Source organism: Seriola aureovittata, chromosome 16 (assembly GCF_021018895.1).
Source record: "Seriola aureovittata isolate HTS-2021-v1 ecotype China chromosome 16, ASM2101889v1, whole genome shotgun sequence".
Classification (NCBI taxonomy): Eukaryota; Metazoa; Chordata; class Actinopteri; order Carangiformes; family Carangidae; genus Seriola; species Seriola aureovittata.
Window position 1 is genome coordinate 2912371 of NC_079379.1, and position 20697 is coordinate 2933067.

At 39.9% G+C, this 20697-nt stretch overlaps 1 protein-coding gene across 2 annotated transcripts in view; it reads left to right on the forward strand.

The window, feature by feature from the left end:
• The first annotated feature begins 7722 nt into the window (after positions 1-7722).
• The window catches only part of atp1a3a (ATPase Na+/K+ transporting subunit alpha 3a), a 30607-nt gene continuing 17632 nt past the window's right edge, over positions 7723-20697 (forward strand). Inside the window, exons 1-3 of one of the 2 annotated variants that reach the window (XM_056399145.1) lie at positions 7723-7875; positions 8034-8143; positions 20333-20446. In XM_056399145.1, coding sequence (XP_056255120.1) covers positions 8138-8143; positions 20333-20446 — 120 coding nt within the window. In that variant the 5' untranslated portion in view covers positions 7723-7875; positions 8034-8137. Of the gene's footprint in view, positions 8144-20332; positions 20447-20697 lie in introns of both variants that reach the window. The other variant, XM_056399144.1, reaches the window with a different exon arrangement.

Genomic DNA, 20697 nt, shown 5'->3' on the forward strand with positions numbered 1-20697 from the left:
AGAGACAGAAGCGTAGCTCTTTTTTTCGCCCCGGACAGCAGCCATCTTTGCCACAGCACAGCACCAGCTGGGGGAGGCGTGACTGAGTTTGACAACTCTTGCCTCACACTCATGGATTTTCCCAAAATGCCTTTTACCCCTCCTGAAGTATTTATCAGGAGCAGTTAAATAAAATAGCATTAAGAACTGGCAGTTGGTGCTGTTGTTGATCTGTTTTAGCCTCTGAACAGAAAAACTAGATCAGAGTGACTTTATGCCCTTCAGTAGTTATTGATCAATTGTTTTAAACCACAGTGCATTTATAGATACAACACTTGAATGTACAACACACTGTCTGACATGAGTTAAACAGGTCCTCACCATGTGTAGGCTGGAAGCAGTTGTGTTTTTAAATTCAGTATTTGAGCGCAGATCAGCTGACATAGTGGGTTTTAAATTACAAACGACAGTCTTTATGGAGATTTGTATTTGCTTTTGAGACTGTGTCTGTGTTAAAGGAGGGAGAAACGCACTTTGTTTTTAACACAGGGCATCTGAAACAGTGAGGCAGAAATGGTGCCAGCTGACAATGGCAATGACAGCTTTTATGGAGGATAATGGTTGTTTTTACTCTGCAAAGTGAACAGTTAGAAGGAGACACACACAAAATCTTTTCCTTGTTTTTCAGGAATTAGCTGCGTGGAATGATGAACAGTCAGCAAAGAAAAATCTGGACCCCCTTCAAACATCAATAGATACAAAAGGAGGAAATTTAGACACATAAATCCATACAAGTATTATTAGTAAGGCATTTACTGCAAAAAAAAAGAGTCCGGAGGAAGGGTGAATGACAAAAAGACAACAAAATTTGATTAAAAATGTGCAGCAAATGTCGAGCTCTTATTTAGTGTTTTACTATGCACTTGGTGTGATAGCTGCTTAATCAATATTAATATTAATAATTATATAATATAATGGTCAGATATATTTTCTTTAGCTTATCCTTTTTTTATGTTTTTTTCTGATTTTTGCGTGTTTGTGTTTATACGTTTTTGGTGCTGCCTTCATACTTTACTACTTTACAATCTTCTGTTCTATGCCTCAGTATGATCATTTTTTGAGGCATTTTATAACTTTTTGGAGAGATTACAGTAGAGGTGACAGGAAATTAGAGTAGAAATGGGGAATGACATGCAACAAAGGAATCGAACCAGGTATGTTGTCGTTCATGGGTGCTGCTTTAACTTCTGGGTCTCCAGGGTTCCCCATAATCTTATTTTCCTTTCTTTATTTTTGCATAGACAGAAAAAAAGTTTTTGCAAGGATGTTGTGCAAATTGTTAATAAAAGGATAAACAGCTGGATTTAGATTTTTAATACCATGTTAAAAATCTAAATCAATGATCGATGTGGGGGATGTGCATATTACCATTCTCTCCTCACTGGAGAAACACATTCCTGGTGTAAATCCAACCATTGCTGTAGTTACAGTTTGTGTTTATTCTAACATCAGAGCTTTGACTGAAGCAGAAAGTGCACTAAGCGTATAGGAGAGAGGGACACTCAGGAACACAGATATACATGCACATACATACAAACGCACAAATAGAAACTGCCCTAGGTGACTGAATTATTTAGTCAGCATTGAAGCACTTACAAAAAGTGTGATACCCAGCACTCCATCGGGCGGTGGGGTTTGACTGAATATAATTTCTATAAAGTACTCCAGCTCTATTCAGTATCTTGTCCTCCTGTTGGTTGTAAGGCGCGGCTCCATCCAGTATGTGCTATTCCTATTGGACGAGAGAAAGGCTGCAAAGCTCACCATGAGCACAGCCAGAGGAGTAAGGAAGGAGAAAGAAAGCGAGAGAGGAGTTTTAAATCTCTGGCTGTTCAGAGTATCATCTTCTCCCCAGAATTGCTGCCTCAGACTTCTGAAGTAAAAACAACAAGAGATATGCTAAAGAGGAGAGAGGGATCCAAGCCAGGAAGAAGAAAGTGAAGAGAGAGATCAAACAGCTGTGGGGCAGATAAGATACAACAGAAGGAGAAGGAAAAAAGCAGGAAACAAAGTGTAACGAAAGAGGTCACTGAATCAGAGTCACAGTTAAATGTCTCTGGGATGTTTGCTCATGAATCATCATCCATATTTTTTCTCGGTTCAATGTATAATTTTTTGTAATTGGTATGACTTTTTTGGTTTACCTTACAGAACAGTTGATCCCCTCCTGGAGGGTGAGGCCAGAGGAGCTGTCCAGGGTGCTGAACCTGGAGCTGCTGGGGATAGCTGCCATAGATATACGCAGGAAGCTCTCAGCCAATCAGCTACACTGCTTTTGGTAAAGTGTTTGCGTTTGAGTTAAATATAGTACAGCTACATCAAAGGATCTCTGTGTGTGTGTGTGTGTGTGTGTGTGTGTGTGTGTGTGTGTGTGTGTGTGTGTGTGTGTGTGTGTGTGTGTGTGTGTGTGTGTGTGTGTGTGTGTGTGTGTGTGTGTGTGCGCGCGTGTGTGCGCGCATGTGCACGTGTGCGCGTGTGCGCGTGTGCGCGTGCATTGCTGCCTGAATGTCCAGCTGTGCAATCATTACACCTGTACCATGCAAACACCTGTCATATTAGTATGGCTGTGTGTCTGCTCATTTATCTCTCAGGTGTGTGTGTTCCATGTCTATATCTGCAGGGCATGTCTGTGCTCAGTGATGCAGTGATGATGTTCATCAGAGCATGCATGGCATCCTGCCCATTTCCAGGTATTTTATCTCACTGATACACACACACACACACACACACACACACACACACACACACACACACACACTTAGTACTTGGTTTTGCCTCCTTTGACAAAAACAAAAGGAATAGGATTCTCACTTTCTCCCCACATTTCATTGTACAAGTGGTGTATGATTTGTATTAGCTTTGTTTTATTATTAAATGTCATTTTCCTATTCAAATTCTGTGGCTGTATTTGTAGTAGTAGCAGTAGTAACTGTGCATGGTGACAGTTGTATATTAATGACCAAATTCCCATGCCATTTTTATGGTTTTCTCAATTATGTTTTCAAGCATACAGTGTACTAACAGTACTAACAGGGTGCTTTTTTAAAAACTACTTTATCATTTAAATTACTTAATTTGCAAATTTGGGCTGTCACAATATCAGATTTTTTAGGCCAAAAGAATTCATGATAACAATATTAATGACATATCTATAGAAATTTTGAAAAAGAAAAAAAAATGTTATTAGTCGTTTATGTTTTTGTCTCTTTTTTTAAATTAATTAGACACAAATACAAGTGTAGAGAGGTGGAGAGAGAGTCTGTAACCACAACAGTACAAAAGCGTAAAAGATCAATTTATCAGTGAAAAGGAAACTAGATTAATTGATATGTAAATGATCCACAAGGCCTAACATCTGCCATCACAATATTATCATATTTGTATTATTAACAATATCAATGTCTAAATTTTTAAATATCATGGTTATTGTCAATAGTGGTAAATCGCGAAACTTCAGTTGTGAATATGTATTTATATTCTTACAAATGTTATAAAATGTTACAATATGTCATCTTCACATACATCGTATTGTTCTTTGTAAGCCCAGTTCAGAGTCAATTTTTCACGTTTAAATTTTTAATATTCAATGTAAAGACAAGCATATAGTGTCAGTTTTAGATCTGTGGAGCATTACAGTGAACATTTACATGTCAAGTGGGTTGAAGAGCTTGTTAAAGGGTTTTATTTTTCTCTTGGTGACTGAATTTTTATTAAACTAAAATTACTGACTGGTGATCCAACACCAGAGCTATTAGACCTATAAGTAGGATTTTCACACAGTGGCATTTACAGAGTCTGTGAGCTAAAGGTTAAAACCTGTGACCTGAATCCCCAGACATACTGGGAAAGTCTTGGCATGGGCAGTGAGCAAGTAACACCCCACCCCACCCCCCACCCCACTGCATCAGTGAATACCACTGAGATCCCCTGAGCAAGGCACTTAACCCACAGCTGCTTCTGTAGAGCTGCTCAGAGGAAAGTGGTTGTATGGGGACATCCACACATCTGAATGAACTTAAATCATATTAATAACAAATAGAGGTTAATTTAGGAGAAAATATAATGTCATTATTTGTAATGAGAAAGCATGAATCAGCTCCAGTTAGTCACTGTGGTTGTTGGTCCAGACTTAAATGTCTCTTCAGCTATTGAATGAATTGCCACAAATTTCACCACAGTGGTCTGGTACAACGGTTTGTGTGTCGTAGTGATCCTGGGAGCTGTGTTAGTGGGGACAATAGCCTGGTAGAGTACGAACAATGGGCCACTTCTGAATGACTGAACCCAAATGAAATAATGGAGCACATGATTCATTTTAGCAGTTTAATGATCAGGCGCAAACGACTAACATTTCAACACGTACAGTGTCTTCTTCAGAGTCAAAGAACAATACAACTCCATTAGTGGAGAGACTTCCTGACTACCTGTTTTAGCCCCTGGTAGGGTCTCCCAAAGCAAGTTGGTACCAGGGGAGGGGCCATACTGTCAGTGGTTCATAAAACCTTAATGCCCCCTCTTGGAGCTCAGGCTGAGTCTGACAGAGTAACATGGAGCCGCTGCCCTGTGGTCCCAACACGTAAAACGAGAGGCATTGGGGTCGGGTGCTTTGCAAGGGGGGGCAGGTAAAGGACCTGGGAGTGGTGATTCCTGACATCGCAGACTGGTTAAAATGTTACCCATAGCCTACTTGTAAACTGTTAACGCGCAGAAAAAATCAGTGTGTGTGTGTGTGTGTGTGTGTGTGCGTGTGTGTGTGTGTGTGTGTGCGTGTGTGTGTGTGTGTGCGTGCGTGTGTGTGTGTGTGTGTGTGTGTGTGTGGTGTGTGTGTGTGTGCGTGTGTGTGTGTGTGTGCGTGCGTGTGTGTGTGTGTGTGTGTGTGTGTGTGTGTGTGTGTGTGTGTGTGTCTCTCTCTCACCAACAGTGATTGTCTCCTGCTGTGTGACAGACTGGACTCAGCACGGCTAAGAAATCAATCCTCAGATCCTTCGTGATTACAAATGAAACCGCTCCCATTTGTCTCTGCTAAGAACAGTGACAAAGCATTTTTTTTCCATCACAAGATCATTCCACATCCATTTATCTGAATCAGTCTGTTGCAGGTGATTAAATCAACAACAATTCAACAAAGACAATTACAGGACTTTTAAGGTCTGCACCTTCCATTCATCCTGTTTCCAATTTCCTCAATTTTGTTTTGTGTCAGCTAGATGATTGGAAGCCACGGTTACCTGACAGTTGTTGCTATGGTGACCAGGTTTCTGAAATGTTTTTGTTCTGTTCTCTCCTCTCTCCCCGGTTTCTCTGCTTTTCTCTCAGACCTTAAAATACACTCGGACTGATGGAGAGGAAGAAAGAACAGGAGGAGGGGGAAAGATGTAAGATGGGTGGTGGTTATGAGGGAAAATACAGCGAAATGTGTTTTCAAATGGTAAGTCATCTCAATGGTTGAAGAACACCGACCTTTACTGTTGCAATCCTCTGAGAACAATGAATAGGAAACATAACTATAACATATAAAGTTTAAATTACACACAAATATCACATTAGTGAATATCTATCAATATCGTGCATTTTTATACACTACTGCACTAATACTATATCTTTTCATTATTTCCTATTTAGCTGCACTCATCCAATAAACAGGTGGTCCATGCGGCTGCTATATTTGATCATCCAGACTTAATCTTTCCCCACCTCTTTTACATTCCGTTTTGAACATATGAGTAATGACACAGATTTTTTTTTCAGCTCACTTTTAGAATTTGCTAGAAAAAGAACCCATGAGTGATGGTGCATGCTGGAGGCATGACAACGCAGTGCAGAAACCAGGCCACACTTCAATTATAATAGAGGGGAGTATTGATCCCATCTGGACACAGCGGCCACCTCAAAACACACACACAGGCAGGCACTCATACGAGCGAGCCTGCACACAGTCTCACAGGCATTCACAAACACAAACATTTGCATAGCAACACACACATGCCTTTGCAGCGACAACCAGACATGCACACACACTTACTTGATCACTGTCTCGCTTGTTCATGTGTTATGCAATATGAAATGCTCTCCCATCCATTCATTTACTCAGTGTTAGCATTTGAATCACATCAGTCAGGATGGGTGCATGTGTGTGTGTGTGTGTGTGTGTGTGTGTGTGTGTGTGTGTGTGTGTGTGTGTGTGTGTGTGTGTGTGTGTGTGTTGTGTGTGTGTGTGTGTGTGTGTGTGTGTGTATGTCAGCTACACACTATTCATAGCCTCCTGCTCCATTTGAAGGCTCTAAAAACAACAGTGTAATTGTCTAATCTTCCACAGCAGGTGGTGCACACAGAAATAAAGCATGTGAAGCCACAGCTTTGCTCTGACCGACCAAGAACATCACATTGTTTCCATGTGATCCCTGTTTTCAGTTTGTTCTGTGTAGACTGGCTGGTGTTTTCATTCCCTGTATTAGCACTGTGTAAGCCATCTTTGTTCCAGCATGATGCCAGTGGCTTAGGCCTGTTCTCCTGTCTTTTGTGCCTCACTCTTTCTATTCCTCCCTTTTTTTCCATGTTTTCACTGTGATTATTTCTCTGTTCTCTAATCCTCTTTTCTCTTGCACATCTTTCTTTTCTACTCTTAATTGTCAGCATAGTCTATAAAAGAAAAAAAAATCTGCCGCTCATGTCTGTTTGCTGGATGCTGCCATACTAATGCATTTGCAGACTAGACTCTGTGCGAAAGTCTTTTCCCCCTGATGCCACTGATGATGCAGATGTGCAATTTGTTCGTGCTTTAGTCTTTTTCACAGCAACAGAAAAGCCGCAGTCAGAGCAGCTGCTGCCAACTGAACAAAAACCCAGGGGGGAGATGCGTAATTTCATCTGCCTGAAAATACTTCCATTATAATAATTCCTCCCTTACATGCATACATCTTTGTGGCACATTTTGGCACAAGCTTGGCTGGATTAGTGACCCAGTATTGCAGGCAACTTTCCTAGGCCCCCAAACTCCAATGGGTCCCAAAAGCCCCTGATTCAGTCTGTCAGTGGTTCAGGTAAATTATAATTTCAGGTAAATTATAATTTACCTGAACTTAACTATAGTTAAATGCAAATTTGGAAGGGAATTTGCTCAACGAAAGCCTAATATGAACTATGGCAGATCTTGCATCATTAGATAATTTTCTCTTGCAGAGGTGCCCCATGATTAAACTTAGAGTTTTAACAATAAACAGACGCAGATTAAGTATTATTCCAGTTTTGGAGTACTGGTTACACTGGATTTAATGGGAATTTAGAGATTACAGAATAGACACATAGTGCAGACATCATTTCTAATATTTATCCTCTAAGTCAGGGATTCAACTTATCAAGACATTTCACATTGATCAAGCGTTCTCACTTTTTTTGTCTTGTAATAATTCTGGTAAAATTAATGCAACCTGTGATGAAATATGCCTACAGTAGGAAATGTGATTTTCTGTTCTTGCTTCTGATCAGTATTTATCGTCTGAACGCTTTTATTTTATTTACTTTTATTGTTTGTTTAAGCTTTCTGTTGTTATATGAACGCAGTACTGGTCTATTAAGAACTTATATGGTCCTTATATCATCCGCGGAATATAACCAAGGGAACCCTGAGTGCTGCGGCAGCCTGCGCGCAGCCGCGGAGGGAGACAGCATCCGAAGAAGAAGCCTCCTCTCCGGGTCTACTTTCCACCGGTATCATTTGCGTCTCACAGAGAGAGGGTTGGTGTAGTATCACCAACGGCTGTGAACAATCTCAACAGTTTATGCCGTAAAAAATAAACCCTATTGACTTTCATCTGAACGGGGTGCATCTTTGCCGAGGTGCTCGATGAAACGTTGCCTTGTCAATTTACCTTATGCCCGTTCATCTTAGATAAAAAGATATTTTAGGATATTATCTTAGCTAGTTAATTGTATTTTGTCATTAGCGCTATAGCTGTCAACTGAAGGGATCCATTTTTTTTCCTTCTCATTATCAGAGACTGTTTTCTGCCCCCTCTCCCTGCCTTCAAGCCAGCTATTCTGGTTGAATCAAGCCGAGAAGCGATTCATCTTCTGAGGAGACCCGACTGACTGCGCCGAAATGGGGGTAAGCGCTAGATTTCTTGTGATTTACTTCGCTATTACGTTGTAGAAAAAAATGTCAGCTATGTCAAAGGTAGCTGTACAGTCTGGATAAAGTAGCCTTGCATTAACGGCTGTTCAGTGTGTCCTTTGAGGAAAGGGTTAAAGGTGTATGGAAGCGCAGGCATGATGTTAGAATGACATTGAACACGGTGGTTTACCTATGACACGTTTAAGCTAGCTGTAACAGTTATTACTGTTTAAACCGCCCTGCTGCATGTATTTTTATTTGTAGTCAAACTGATGTAATTTCTCTCAGAAAGTCATCACATTAGGTGTCTGTCATTAACTGTCATTTATCACACCAAATCACAATAACGACTGAGATTAACGGGTGATTAGAGGGGGGCGACTGTTGCCCTGGACACCGTCTTTTCTTCTGAGGAACATGCGCCAGATTTTTCGTGAGTCAACCCTCCGCATCCAGACTCCAGACCGGTGCGATAGAACCGTAACAGGGTGGTAACGCGTTACAGTAATTGTCCTCGGTTGGTATTTTAGTCTCTTCAGCTTTCAACATAATATATATATATATATATATATATATATATATACATACATACAGATGCCTGTCACTCTTAGGCATCTGGATGATCTGTATTTCCACAATTTAATCACCCAAACACTAAATGGACCGTATGGTTTCCTGCAAACACACTTTTTCATTTTAAGCCCTAACGTCAAACCTAATGTAACGAGCAACTGAACCGAATCAGAGAATGGAGCCCTGTATGCCCAACATCATTTCTTTTTACTAGAAAAAATTAATAGGCTTTTTTTTTTTTTAAAACAAGCTTTTGTGTTTAAAGTAGCGGAGAGATGCACTGCTGACTCTACTGCTTCCAAAAAACGAGATTAAACCGACGAAACATCTGGCACCAGATGCTGAACCCGCTGCAGAGGATTGAGGAAATTCACAGCTTCTAAATACACAATTAGTCAGACCGCATAATGAGACGGAGTCCCTGCAGAAATGAAATGGTTTGAGAATAATATGCAGGTGAAAGGCGCAGTTACTCACTGGAATATATAACCTGCTGGTGGTTAAAAAAAAGAGCGCAGCCCGGACTGCAGAATATCCTGTCATTCCTCTGACTGCATTAACTCCTAATCATCACATATATCGTGTGCGTGTGTGTGTGTGTTGTTAATTATTCCTGATAAAAGCATATTCGTGGATTTTTAAATATGTGGTATATGAGGGTGTGAAGTGGAAATGATCCACAGAGGGTGGCGGCTGTGAATCCATTTTTTCTCTCTCTTCCACCAACAATTTGGTGCATTTTCATCAAACATTACATAATGCAAAGGTGTGTCTTGTCGCTGTCACTGACTGGTGCTCGGCTTGGTAAGGATGTAGATGCAGCTAAGCTCTGGGTACCAAATGGGCACAGACAAGTGCGTCAAAATGGTTCCTCAGCAATGGTCATCCACCCCACCCACCCACTCTTAAAAATATGGATAGATGGGTCCCAATGGAAGATGCTCTCCATGAGGGTCTCTTCTCTCAAAACCTTAGTGATCTGTCAGGTCATGAAGGACATCCTATTTGAGCCACTAAATATAGACTCCATGATGTCATTCCTACTGATAAATCCCTGTTACATTCCTGTAGTATTATTATGAGGCATTATCCACTCCCCATAGTCAGTAGTGAGGTAATACAACTCTATATTGCTTCAAGGAATGTAATAATTTCCTGCAGCATGTCTTATTTGCATTATATTATCAAGTCTTTAAAATCAGGCTAAAGTGAACTGTAGGTTAACTAGCTCCATTTCTTTGGTAGGGTCATGATCCATCCCTGCTAATGAAGTAGGCAATGGTTTCTCCTCTGCTCCACATCTGGGTTTGGGGGTGTTTGGTGGGGGTGGGGGGTAGAGAGTAATTCAGGCCGAGTCGTGGAAATGGTGCCGCTCTGTCACGGTTTGTGATGCTGTCCACTAAATAGCTGGAGGGGGAAACCACGCACAACTCTGACTACTGCGTCAAAGAGTGGAGGAGGAGGGTGGTGTGTGTGTGTATGTGTGTATGTGAGTGTGCATGGGGGAGTGGAGTGGAAACTCCCGTGTTCAGGCTGTGATGGGTGGAGTAAGAGAGGATTCGGGTGAAATAGGCGTGGGGGGGGGGGGGGGGGGGGGGGGTTCAGTTGACAAGGCAACTGGGGCCATTTGATCTGGGCCAATCAATTGATAGGGGATGTTGCTCCAGGAGGCAACAACGATCTGGTTGGGGGTTAAAAGGATAGAAGACAGCGATGAAACAAAGGTCAGCCACTTCAGGCCTCACATGGAGGAAAACTGACCAAGATACTGTGATTTACAGTGAATGGTGGCGGTAGAGAGACAGAGAGATGCCTTTGTGGTGAGTCACCTTGAGAAGGGTGAATACAGGGAAAGATGGAGGAGTGGAGGAATGCAAGAAGAGATGCAGGGATGCTGCTAATGTGCATTGGTGACAAAGATGAGGGAGCAACAATGGAGTTTGAGAAGAAAATGGAGAGATGAACATTGAGATAGAGAGGGAGAAAAAGAAATATACAAGGATGACTTCATCTGCTGATATCCCACAATGCACTGGGTGCGGAAGCTTCAGGGGGAGAGCCAATTGCTGTGGAGGATGGATGATGCGTGGTGTGGCTCTATGTGTACTTTGTGTGTCTGAGGTCTGTTCTCTTTTCATTCACGGGGTGTAATCCATCCATGACCTCGCTCTCCACATCATGAGATCTCTTAATTGTAGTGGCTCTATTTCAATCCAGATGATAATTATCTGTTAAACATAACATTCACCATTATATGAGAATGTGCTTTTCACTATCTGAAGGCATCTCAATATGATCCACTTAATACTGTAAATAATAATTATGAAGACATTTAAAATCATCATGAATGTTTGTTCAGCTCCAATATTGAAAAGTAAAGGAAGCCATCAATAGAGTGGCAACCTAGCAGCAAAATACAATATATAAAACTGCTGTGGCCATACACAGTTAAACATTTTAGTTTAATGTATTAACCATTCATTAACCTAATAACATTATGTTCACACATCATGGCTGCCATAGTTACACTACTGGGCTTCTTTTGTACAAATATTTATGTAATTCATTTATTTAATCCAGTGTATTATAATATATATATATATATATATATATATGTATATATATATATTGTGTATTTTTTTATGTCATCTCCCTCCTCAAATTTGTTATTTTAACCTTTTTCATTCAAATAGTTCTTTATGTGTTTTCGTACCATCGCCTGTCTCTGTGATTCTGTAATATTTGGATAAATTTTATCATATCTCATCTCATTTTATCACTTAAGGAATCAAGGTATTGTGTTGTGACAACTAAAGGAGAAAAAGCACGTTTCTAGCAACATTACCAATTAAATCTGATAATGTTTGAGTTTTAAGTGACTCATTCTATTTGTAACATTTTCAGATTTGGTGTATTTTGATGTGAAGTTGTTCCATTTGTTTAACCAGTTGTTGATTTAGGGGGTGCCATCTTCCGATGGTAAATTGATGAGCACCAATGTTGGGATAAATCAGCTTTCACTTTATTCTTGTGCATAATGAAATTTAACATGCAGTTCATCTAATGATGCCTCTCATCAGCTTTTTTTTTTTTTATCATAGTTTGCTGGTAAAACCATTTTTTTACTGCAGATGTTGAATTTTAAATTGAATCCCATGGTTGACTCTTGAGGGAGATTATTCTTGACTGGGTTTAACCATCACAAGAAACATTAAATCACATAAAATGACTTGAAAGATTAAAACAGTCAGAATGGTGATAGTGATGTGCAGACCCTTAAACTGTTGTCCTGCAGGTGAGTCTATAAATCATGATCTGACCAGCCATTTATTCTGTTACCAAACAGTGAAGCTCTGGAAACGTGTAGGTTCATCTGCTGACCATATCTGTAATCTATGGTCTGTGGACATCATTTTAGCTCAAGACCATAAAAACTGAAACACCTGCTGGGAGCCTCAAGTAAATGGTAGCTTTGACACACAAGGGCAATTCAAAGTGCATGCATTAAGCTAAATACACACATGCAGGAACAAAGCAGCTGTATGTACAGTATGTGATTGTAGTGATTTGACTGATATTTATGGGTTGAAGCTGACTCTTGGGGGCAGGAATAATGTGTAGTCCGTTTACTCACACTCAGATTTGACATTTGACATCACTAACAAGCAGCCCTGGCAGTTTAAATGTGCTGAAATGCACAGTTCATCGTTACATATGTGATTGTAGTTGCACCATATATGTTCTCTTGGACATGGACTTTGTTGCACAATTGTTCCAGTCCGTCAATATCGTGCAGACTCTCCCCTCCTGTCCCTCGCTAGTTTCCATTTGTGTGTGTGTGGGTGTGTGGATGTGAAATAAGGTGGATCCATACTACAATCATGGTTTTCCAATGCCACTGATTGTGTTTCACTTCAAATGCACTATGGTGTCATTTTGACATCACTTCCCATCTGTCAGGCTAACAAGGGGTGACTTAGGTGTAAATGATATCTGGTGGCTTTCTACACCTTCTTCAACACTACGGTACAGAAATGACAGGGAGGGTGAGAGAGTGAGAGGACCCCGCACACTGAACATTACAGCAGTATTACATAACACACCTTCACATTAAGTACATCATTAAAAAATTCCAATACCCCCCCCCCCTTCCTCCACCACAGTTGACTTCAATTATTTAGATGGACCTAGCGGATTGGATGTTGCTAGGAAACCTTACATCTCCTATCTATCATGCCATTGGAAGTAGATGCTGTCAATCTGATTCTGTCAACAACTGCCATTTTCTATCGCACTCCCAGACATGTTGCGCTGCATGAGGTGACACATAGTTAAATGGTGGGAAACGCACAAAATCTTTGGTCTGGCTTATTAGAAATCTACCCTGGCAGCCATCCAGACTTTCACTGCACAAATATTTCACATTTCAGAATCAAGTAAAAAACAAAGTGATCTCTTATCCCTCCTCATCATGCAGAGTGTGGCACAGACTGTCTCCTCATAATGAAACCTCGATGCCGATGAGCAGATCACAGTACAAGAGAGAAGAGAAACAGATGGACAGCCTGGAGGGAGGAGAATGTAAACAAAGTGGGAGGGTGAAGGGAGGGATAGATGATGGAGGAACCCTTTTACACTCTTTGTGTGTGTGTGTGTGTGTGTGTGTGTGTGTGTGTGTGTGTGTGTGTGTGCGTGCGTGTGTGCGTGTGCGTGCGTGCGTGCATGCGTGTGTGTTTGCCAGTCAGTCTATCAGTATTTTCTAGGTCGGTCGACCCACTGATCTATGTGATAATCCTATTCTTTGTGTAAACTCCACTGGAGGTAGCAGCGAGATCCTCCATTCAAAAGATCTGAGATAAAAATGTGACATTTTAGTCACTGGAACATCATCAGATTTAGTTAAAAAAAAAAATAGGCTAAATACAACACGATGAGCTTGGCTAAATACCAAATGGTTTAGTGCCAGCTGGTGAATATTTCACCATGGTTACAGTATGGAGGCTGCTGGTAGAGTTAGAGGTAGAGTATATTTGTAGTCAACCCTGATCAAGTTATAACTGGTTCTGAATATATATATATATATATATATATATATATATACAATTTATTTAATCAGGAAGTCACAATGATATCAAGATCTTATTTACAAGTGTGACCTGAGTACAGAAAAATAAAATAGATAACAAAAAAGAGCTATCATTAGCAGAAATACAAATATTCAGCAGTTTAAATATACCTACATTCAGATGTGTATTCATACAAGTGGACATGTGTTTATATAAACAGCGATCAGAATTTACATTTAAATTCTTTTAAATATGCATTAAGATACAGAACCAGATAGACACCAGGTAGACAAAACAATTAAGTGATAATCATAATATGGGCAGAATCAAGCCCTGCAAACAAGCAACAATAGAACAATCCGCCACTGTCATGTAAAATGACCATTAAGATAAACAAACTAAACATTAACTAAAATCCAGTCATGGAAATTAATGAGGAAATCTATCTTGGAGATACTGATCTTAATAATTAATGCCCCCTTTTCTCATTACAGTGCATTGGTAGATATTTATCTGTGTTCTGATCTCTACCTTTTAATTAATGAAGAGTTTATTAATTGTTGTTGTTATTTTTCAAACCCAACATGTATTAATTCATCCTGGAACTAGGAAGCGCTGATAAAATGTCCCTGTTTCATGTCTGAGATTTTACCAGTGATTTCAGCAGATTAAAAAATGGCTTATCCAGCCTTCCTCAGACCTGTGGTCCCCAGCGCCGCAGGCCAGGCTGGATACAGAATCCCAGCAGAACAGACTACACATGTTCAGGAAGCTCAATCTGTCCTGTAGCTCAGTATGGAACATCTGGATGCTGCTGAAACCTCCTCAAGGTTTTACAGCCTGTAACAAGACAGAGAGCAGGCATGATGTACTTGAGCAAAGGAAATTAAATGGAGGAAAATATCCTTTAAATTAATTCGGTTTAATCATGGGTGACATTGAAAGCAATCAATATCAATAAAATAATATGTCATGATATAACATGTCAGCCTGTCTCAAAAGGTTGGTGCGCAGTTGTATACGTGTCCTGGTTTGGTTCAGAAATGTCCTTGAAAGTCACATTATGTCTGTAAAATCAAATTTGGCGGGGGAATATGTTGCCCTTGATAATTAGGAGTTCACTTTCTTCATTTCACCCTGCTCATATTTCTTTCACCGAGTTGTCAAATATTTATATGTGAATGTGACACGTGTCCCCTGTGAGACTGTGTGTGATTCAGTGGAGCCCAGGAGATTTTCTTTTCAGTGCATTTTAGGAATAAAAAATAAAGAGGTTGAAATAACCAAGTATGTAGCCTTAGGCAGAAGATACATTAAAGAAGAAATGCAACACAAACAGAAAAAAAAAGTCAGTATTATAAAAGCAAAATTGACGCAGAGGGTAAAATAGCACAGCTCTCTTATATAATACTTTCTAGCAGTAAACTGAAGTCTAAACAAATCTAAGTGTAATAGTACAAATAATGTGTTCACTGTATTTGTTCAGATGTATTGAGCTGCTTGGAAGTGCTGCTGACTTCATACATCTTAAGGAACTGCAGCACTGAAGGGGTCTGTTGATGTGTTTGAGTCAATGGCCTTGTCGCCTCGGCAGTCATCATCCTGAATGGATGCGTGCGCTCATGAGCACGTGAGCAGAGGAGAGGGAGAGCCGAAGGGAAGCAGAGTTCTGACAGTTCTGCTCTGACAGACTACGAGTTGAGATGGTTAGAGATGGATTTTCGCAGTTTTCTGTAGTCAAATATGCTTTTTGGTGATTTTAGTTTTGGCTTTACCTCATTTAGATTGGTTAACATTGTGATAGTGATTAGGTGTTGTCAGGAATCACTGTGAGGTGAGGCGAGGGTGTAAAGAGAAAGAAATCTGATCATTGCCCTAGTGTGAATATATTCAGTGGATGTACCCAGAGAAATACAGAAATTGTAATTACATGAATGAGTAAGGATGAATGAGAGACTGTTGAAAAGATGGGAGAGAGAGAGAGTGATTGAGAGGGGATTATTATTGTTCACTGGGTTAATCTGTCAGTGTAGTAAACAGCAGTAATCTGATGGCCCACTGGACACAACTACCCGGGGGAACAGTGCACCTCCTAACAGATGGCACCTCACACACACACACACACACACATGAACACACATAAACATACAGCGCATGCAGCTTCACAACTACACGCACGTTTTCAGTCGAGCAGAAAATAAACATGTGTACAAGTGGACAGATGGAATAAAAGTATTCTTCACAGAGGAACACTAAAAAGCAGACATGTATGGGTCTATGAGTTTGTATACACATATTATACACTGTGAACAGTGAATGCACACACACAAAACTACCATTGTGGATTTTTTCAAAGATGCCACGAAACAAAGTTCTTGGGAACTAAATTATTTTGTAAATTATTTTCCCTAATTTAGAGACCCTCACCTGATCACACATGAGCATTATTTCTCAGTGGCATATTACACATGATGATATGGTAACATATTACAATGAAGTAGGCTGATTTTAAATACATAAACATTTATTTAAAGTAAATGAAAAAGTATTTCCACAATAATCTGAACACAGTCTGACATTTTCAATCCATTCAAACTAAAATTCTGTATGTCTCTGCTACTTCCTGAACACAAACAATTTAAAAGCTCCTAATGATGTTTGGCCACTGCCCAAAATGAATAATGAAACATAACAAGTTCAGCAGTTCAAACACGGAGTCTAATGAAGCTTAAAATATGTTCACATTCAATAAATTCCTCATACATTTTATAGTGTTTCACCCAATCGCCACCGATCCACTGTTAATCAGAATGTAAATTTTTATGACTCAGCTCGCCCAGTCCGTGGTTTAACCACTGTGCCCGTGGATATAACTGCAATTCACACATCAGCAGCATCAATAAACAAAGTCACTTTTGGTCATTTATGAACGCTAAGAAACAGAAGCAACATTTAGGATCAAAGAAGGTAGAGCAACGGTGGCAGGTTCACACACAAAGGTGTCAAAACACAGGTTTAACTAAAATGTCCAAATAGGCTCATCGTTCAGGAGCAAGCACAGAATAGACTTGTCGCTGTCAGCCATATTACTAGTGTTGATGGTCTTCCGGCAAGTGTTGTTGTCACAGTGAGGGATTGTTTGACCAAAGCAATCCTTATGCCTATAACATTCGACTAGTCTTTGTTACATTGGTCATGTGACAATGTGACAGGCACTTTTCTAAGGCAGAGATGGAGGAGCTGTGGTACACACAATTGGCGTTAAATGGAAGATTCATTATGAAAAAAACATATTGTACTAAGAACATAACATGAATGGTTAATATATTTTCTATTAGAGGCCCCAAATTTGATATTAGTAAGAGTCTATTTATTACCATATGTATATAATGAATCTATAAGAAAAATACATATTGAACATGCACTCACATTTTTCCACATACATGTATAAAGCAAAGTTCATGACTTATGTAAACGTTGATTACATATAGGCATTCATAAAAAAAAAAAACATTTCTCATGCACACGCTCTGAAGTAAAACAGGACCAGTGCACACAAACAGATTTATATAGGTAAGAGGATGTAAAACATGTCTGGCAGTATGTTTAGTTGATGTCAACAAGCCATCACTCACCCAGCTTTTCATCCACTGAGAAAAAAAAAAACATACGGTAAGCAGCATAAAACAGTCATCAAATCAGTGTGAAAGCACTTGGTCTAAACTAATCCACATAAGAGCTTTCCCAAAATAAGTCCCCGCTCATCAGGCAGAGTTAAACAGAATCTGAATCTCACTATATTTATTTCCACACTTCATTTGTATTAGGGTTACATGGTGGTGAACAGTGTTGTGTCAGTTCACACTTAAAAACAACTAGTTCAAAATTCCGTTCATACAGCTGAAAACGAACTAGTTCACATTCATTCGTTCCATTTTTTTTATATGAATAAAGGGCGATATTCTTTTTCAATAGAACTTCCTTCTACCCTTCCATCACCAACCCCAAATCATTGCCACTCCCAAACTAAATGAATCATTGTATGCCACTGACACAGACATTAGTTACATTTAAAATCCGTATATAAATATAGTCATGCTGGGCCGTGTCTATGGAGACATCATGCGGTGCGCCATAAAACTGTCGTAAAATGTGTCACTCACGTCATGTTCACGTTCATCATTTGTAAACAAATTTGTTCAGTTCAGCGTTCACTAAAAATATGAAAGTGTTGAACGTTCATGCACAACAAGCGTTCATCTGCCTGATGAACAAATGTCAAGTCTTAATGTGTCGCCAGTAGAAAGTCTTCACCCATTTAGCTGCACACCGTGGAAACGCCTCCCAGAAATGTCTGAGTTTTGTCTTAAAGTAAAATTAAAATGAACTTCATAAGGTTAAACAGGCTGTTTAAATTCTCAAAACTGATGAAAAAGATTTCCCTCCAGCACTGGATTCATTTAATTACCCATACTTCACTTTAGTCACCCTGCTTCCTAAACCCAATTAGCATGTAATAAGTTGTCTTAATGTGTCTGTGCTTCTAAAAACACATCCATTTGTGGTTGCATTGTTCAGATCTACATGTTTCCCTGCTGGGCTACAATTGATTTCCTGTGTCTGCATGGTCTTTTTGCCAAACTGCTTTCTTTTTCTTTATCTGACTAAAGGGCAGTGGAATCAAGGAAAATATAGACATTCAGCTGTCTGATGCATGATTCATGAATTCTTGGTCACTATATTTTAAAGACATGTAGCTCCAGCTTCCCATTACACTGCAAGTAATGTGGAAAGAAACTCAGTCATTTTGAGGGCAAAACAAGGGTTCCACCATTCACCCAAAGCTCATATGCCTGCACAGCATTTTATTAACCCTAACCCTTATTAATTAAATCAGGTGTGTTGCCATTTTAGCGTCCATCTGTTAACTCCTCATGCTCTACTCCTGCTAATGTTAAAAGTGACCCTAAGTTGCTGAAACAGAAATTGCAATTTTTGTGACATCACATTAGGTTTGTTTGAACAATGTAGAGTTTTGGTTGTGATGCAAATTTTATATTTTTCCCATTTGAGTTTAGTTGATGATTTGACAAGCCTTATTATGGTAATATAACTTTCTGCAATGCATTGGGTTTCCACTGGTTCAACAAAAAGATTTCTTGGCACAGTCCTCCAGACAGGGAGTTTGATAAATTCCCTTTGGGAGGTAAAAGAATAAAAATAGGAACACACAGGAACACTGTAGAAGTAATAAGAGTTTACATCAGGGTCTTAGTGGAAACCTCAACAAAAAAAAAAAAAAATCAGTGTTGGGTGTAGTCCTATGTGACAAAGTTTAATATTGAAATAAAAACAACCTGTACTCTCAGCAGGATTTGTAGATTTAAAAGAGGGCGGGTTCACATCCTGCCTTTCATTCTCACATACTCCTGTTTCTATGGGAGCTGTTGCGGTGAGCTGAGCAGCTGGCTGACATTTTATTTCTTTGCTAGAAACCCTCAGGATGTTCATTCTGGAGCATAGAAACAAGAAAGGACCACACACACACACACAAACACACACACACACACACACACACCAACCAACAACAACAACAACAACAACTTCTTGACGAGTTGACATCCCATCTGATATCTTAGAACTCTACTGCTCAGAATAGTGAAATTATAATCACAGAAAGCTGCAGGTTTTGACATACAAACACATGTCAACATGTGTTCATGCAGTGTTAAAAAAAAGTCTTTACACTACACACTAATTTAGGACATTGGTGTTTATGAATATCCCAAGATGCACGTCACAGTTACTGGCATATTTTTTCTTCCATCCTGTGTCCTGCATTATCCTTTCTCTCTCTCTCTCTCTCTCTCGCTCTCTCTCTCTCTCTCTCTCTCTTTCTCTCTCTCTCTCTCTCTCTCTCTACCTTCTGGCCCTTCCATTTCCCTCGATCAAACTCTCTCTTAACAGTTTCCAGATTGCTATTTTTCCTGCTCCTCTCAGACACAGCAGCGTTCTCTGTGCTGTGAATGTCAGTAGCCTAAATAGCGGTGGTGTAAATTGCAGTTCAAGTGGAGCTGTTGAGACGGGCCTGTGCTCTAATGATGCCACATCTAATCAGGAAGTGTCAAGTTCCCCTCCTCACACCAGGGGATTACATCTAAATTTGGATCTCAATCTAGATGTTTTGACTGGGTCTAAATATGGAAGCAAAAACGGGATTTAGGCAGTGAAACATGTTTTGTTACAATTATTGTATTATTGATCAGTGGTAATCCTAAGTGATAAACTGTTATTGCAGCTCCAAGTAGGATAGTCAAGGGATTTTTTGGCCCGACTTTCTTGCCTTTTCTCTCAGGTGATGAGTCCCTAAAATAGATAGACTTGGTTTGGACTGTGTCTAAGTGTCGGGAAGACGTCCTCTTGTGCTGCAGTGAGAATAATAAAGAGTGTCAGCTGTTAAAAAAATAAAAGTAATGTGTTCATATATATGTATTTATTATATGACAGGATGACACTGAGTGATCCTGTGTTTGTGTGTTGACAGTATGGACGGTCGGACAGCTACCGCGTGGCCACCACGCAGGACAAGGATGAGAAAGAGTCGCCCAAGAAGAAGGGAGGCAAGGATCTGGATGACCTCAAGAAGGAAGTTCCCATCGTACGTACACTGCCTCTTACTTCTGTGACCTCACTGACATTTTCTGAAACTGAACAACTTGCCCTAGATGCTGAACACTATAGTGGTTTCATATGTCTTGAATCTACAAGTTTGAGGGCACACGAGTACAGAAAACCCTAATTTAAATTCAAAACACAACTAGTTGTCTTCATAGACAGAATCAACAAAAGCCTCGAAGTCCCAGCTGAGTGGTGAGGAGTTCATAGATACTACATACTACAGATAGTACA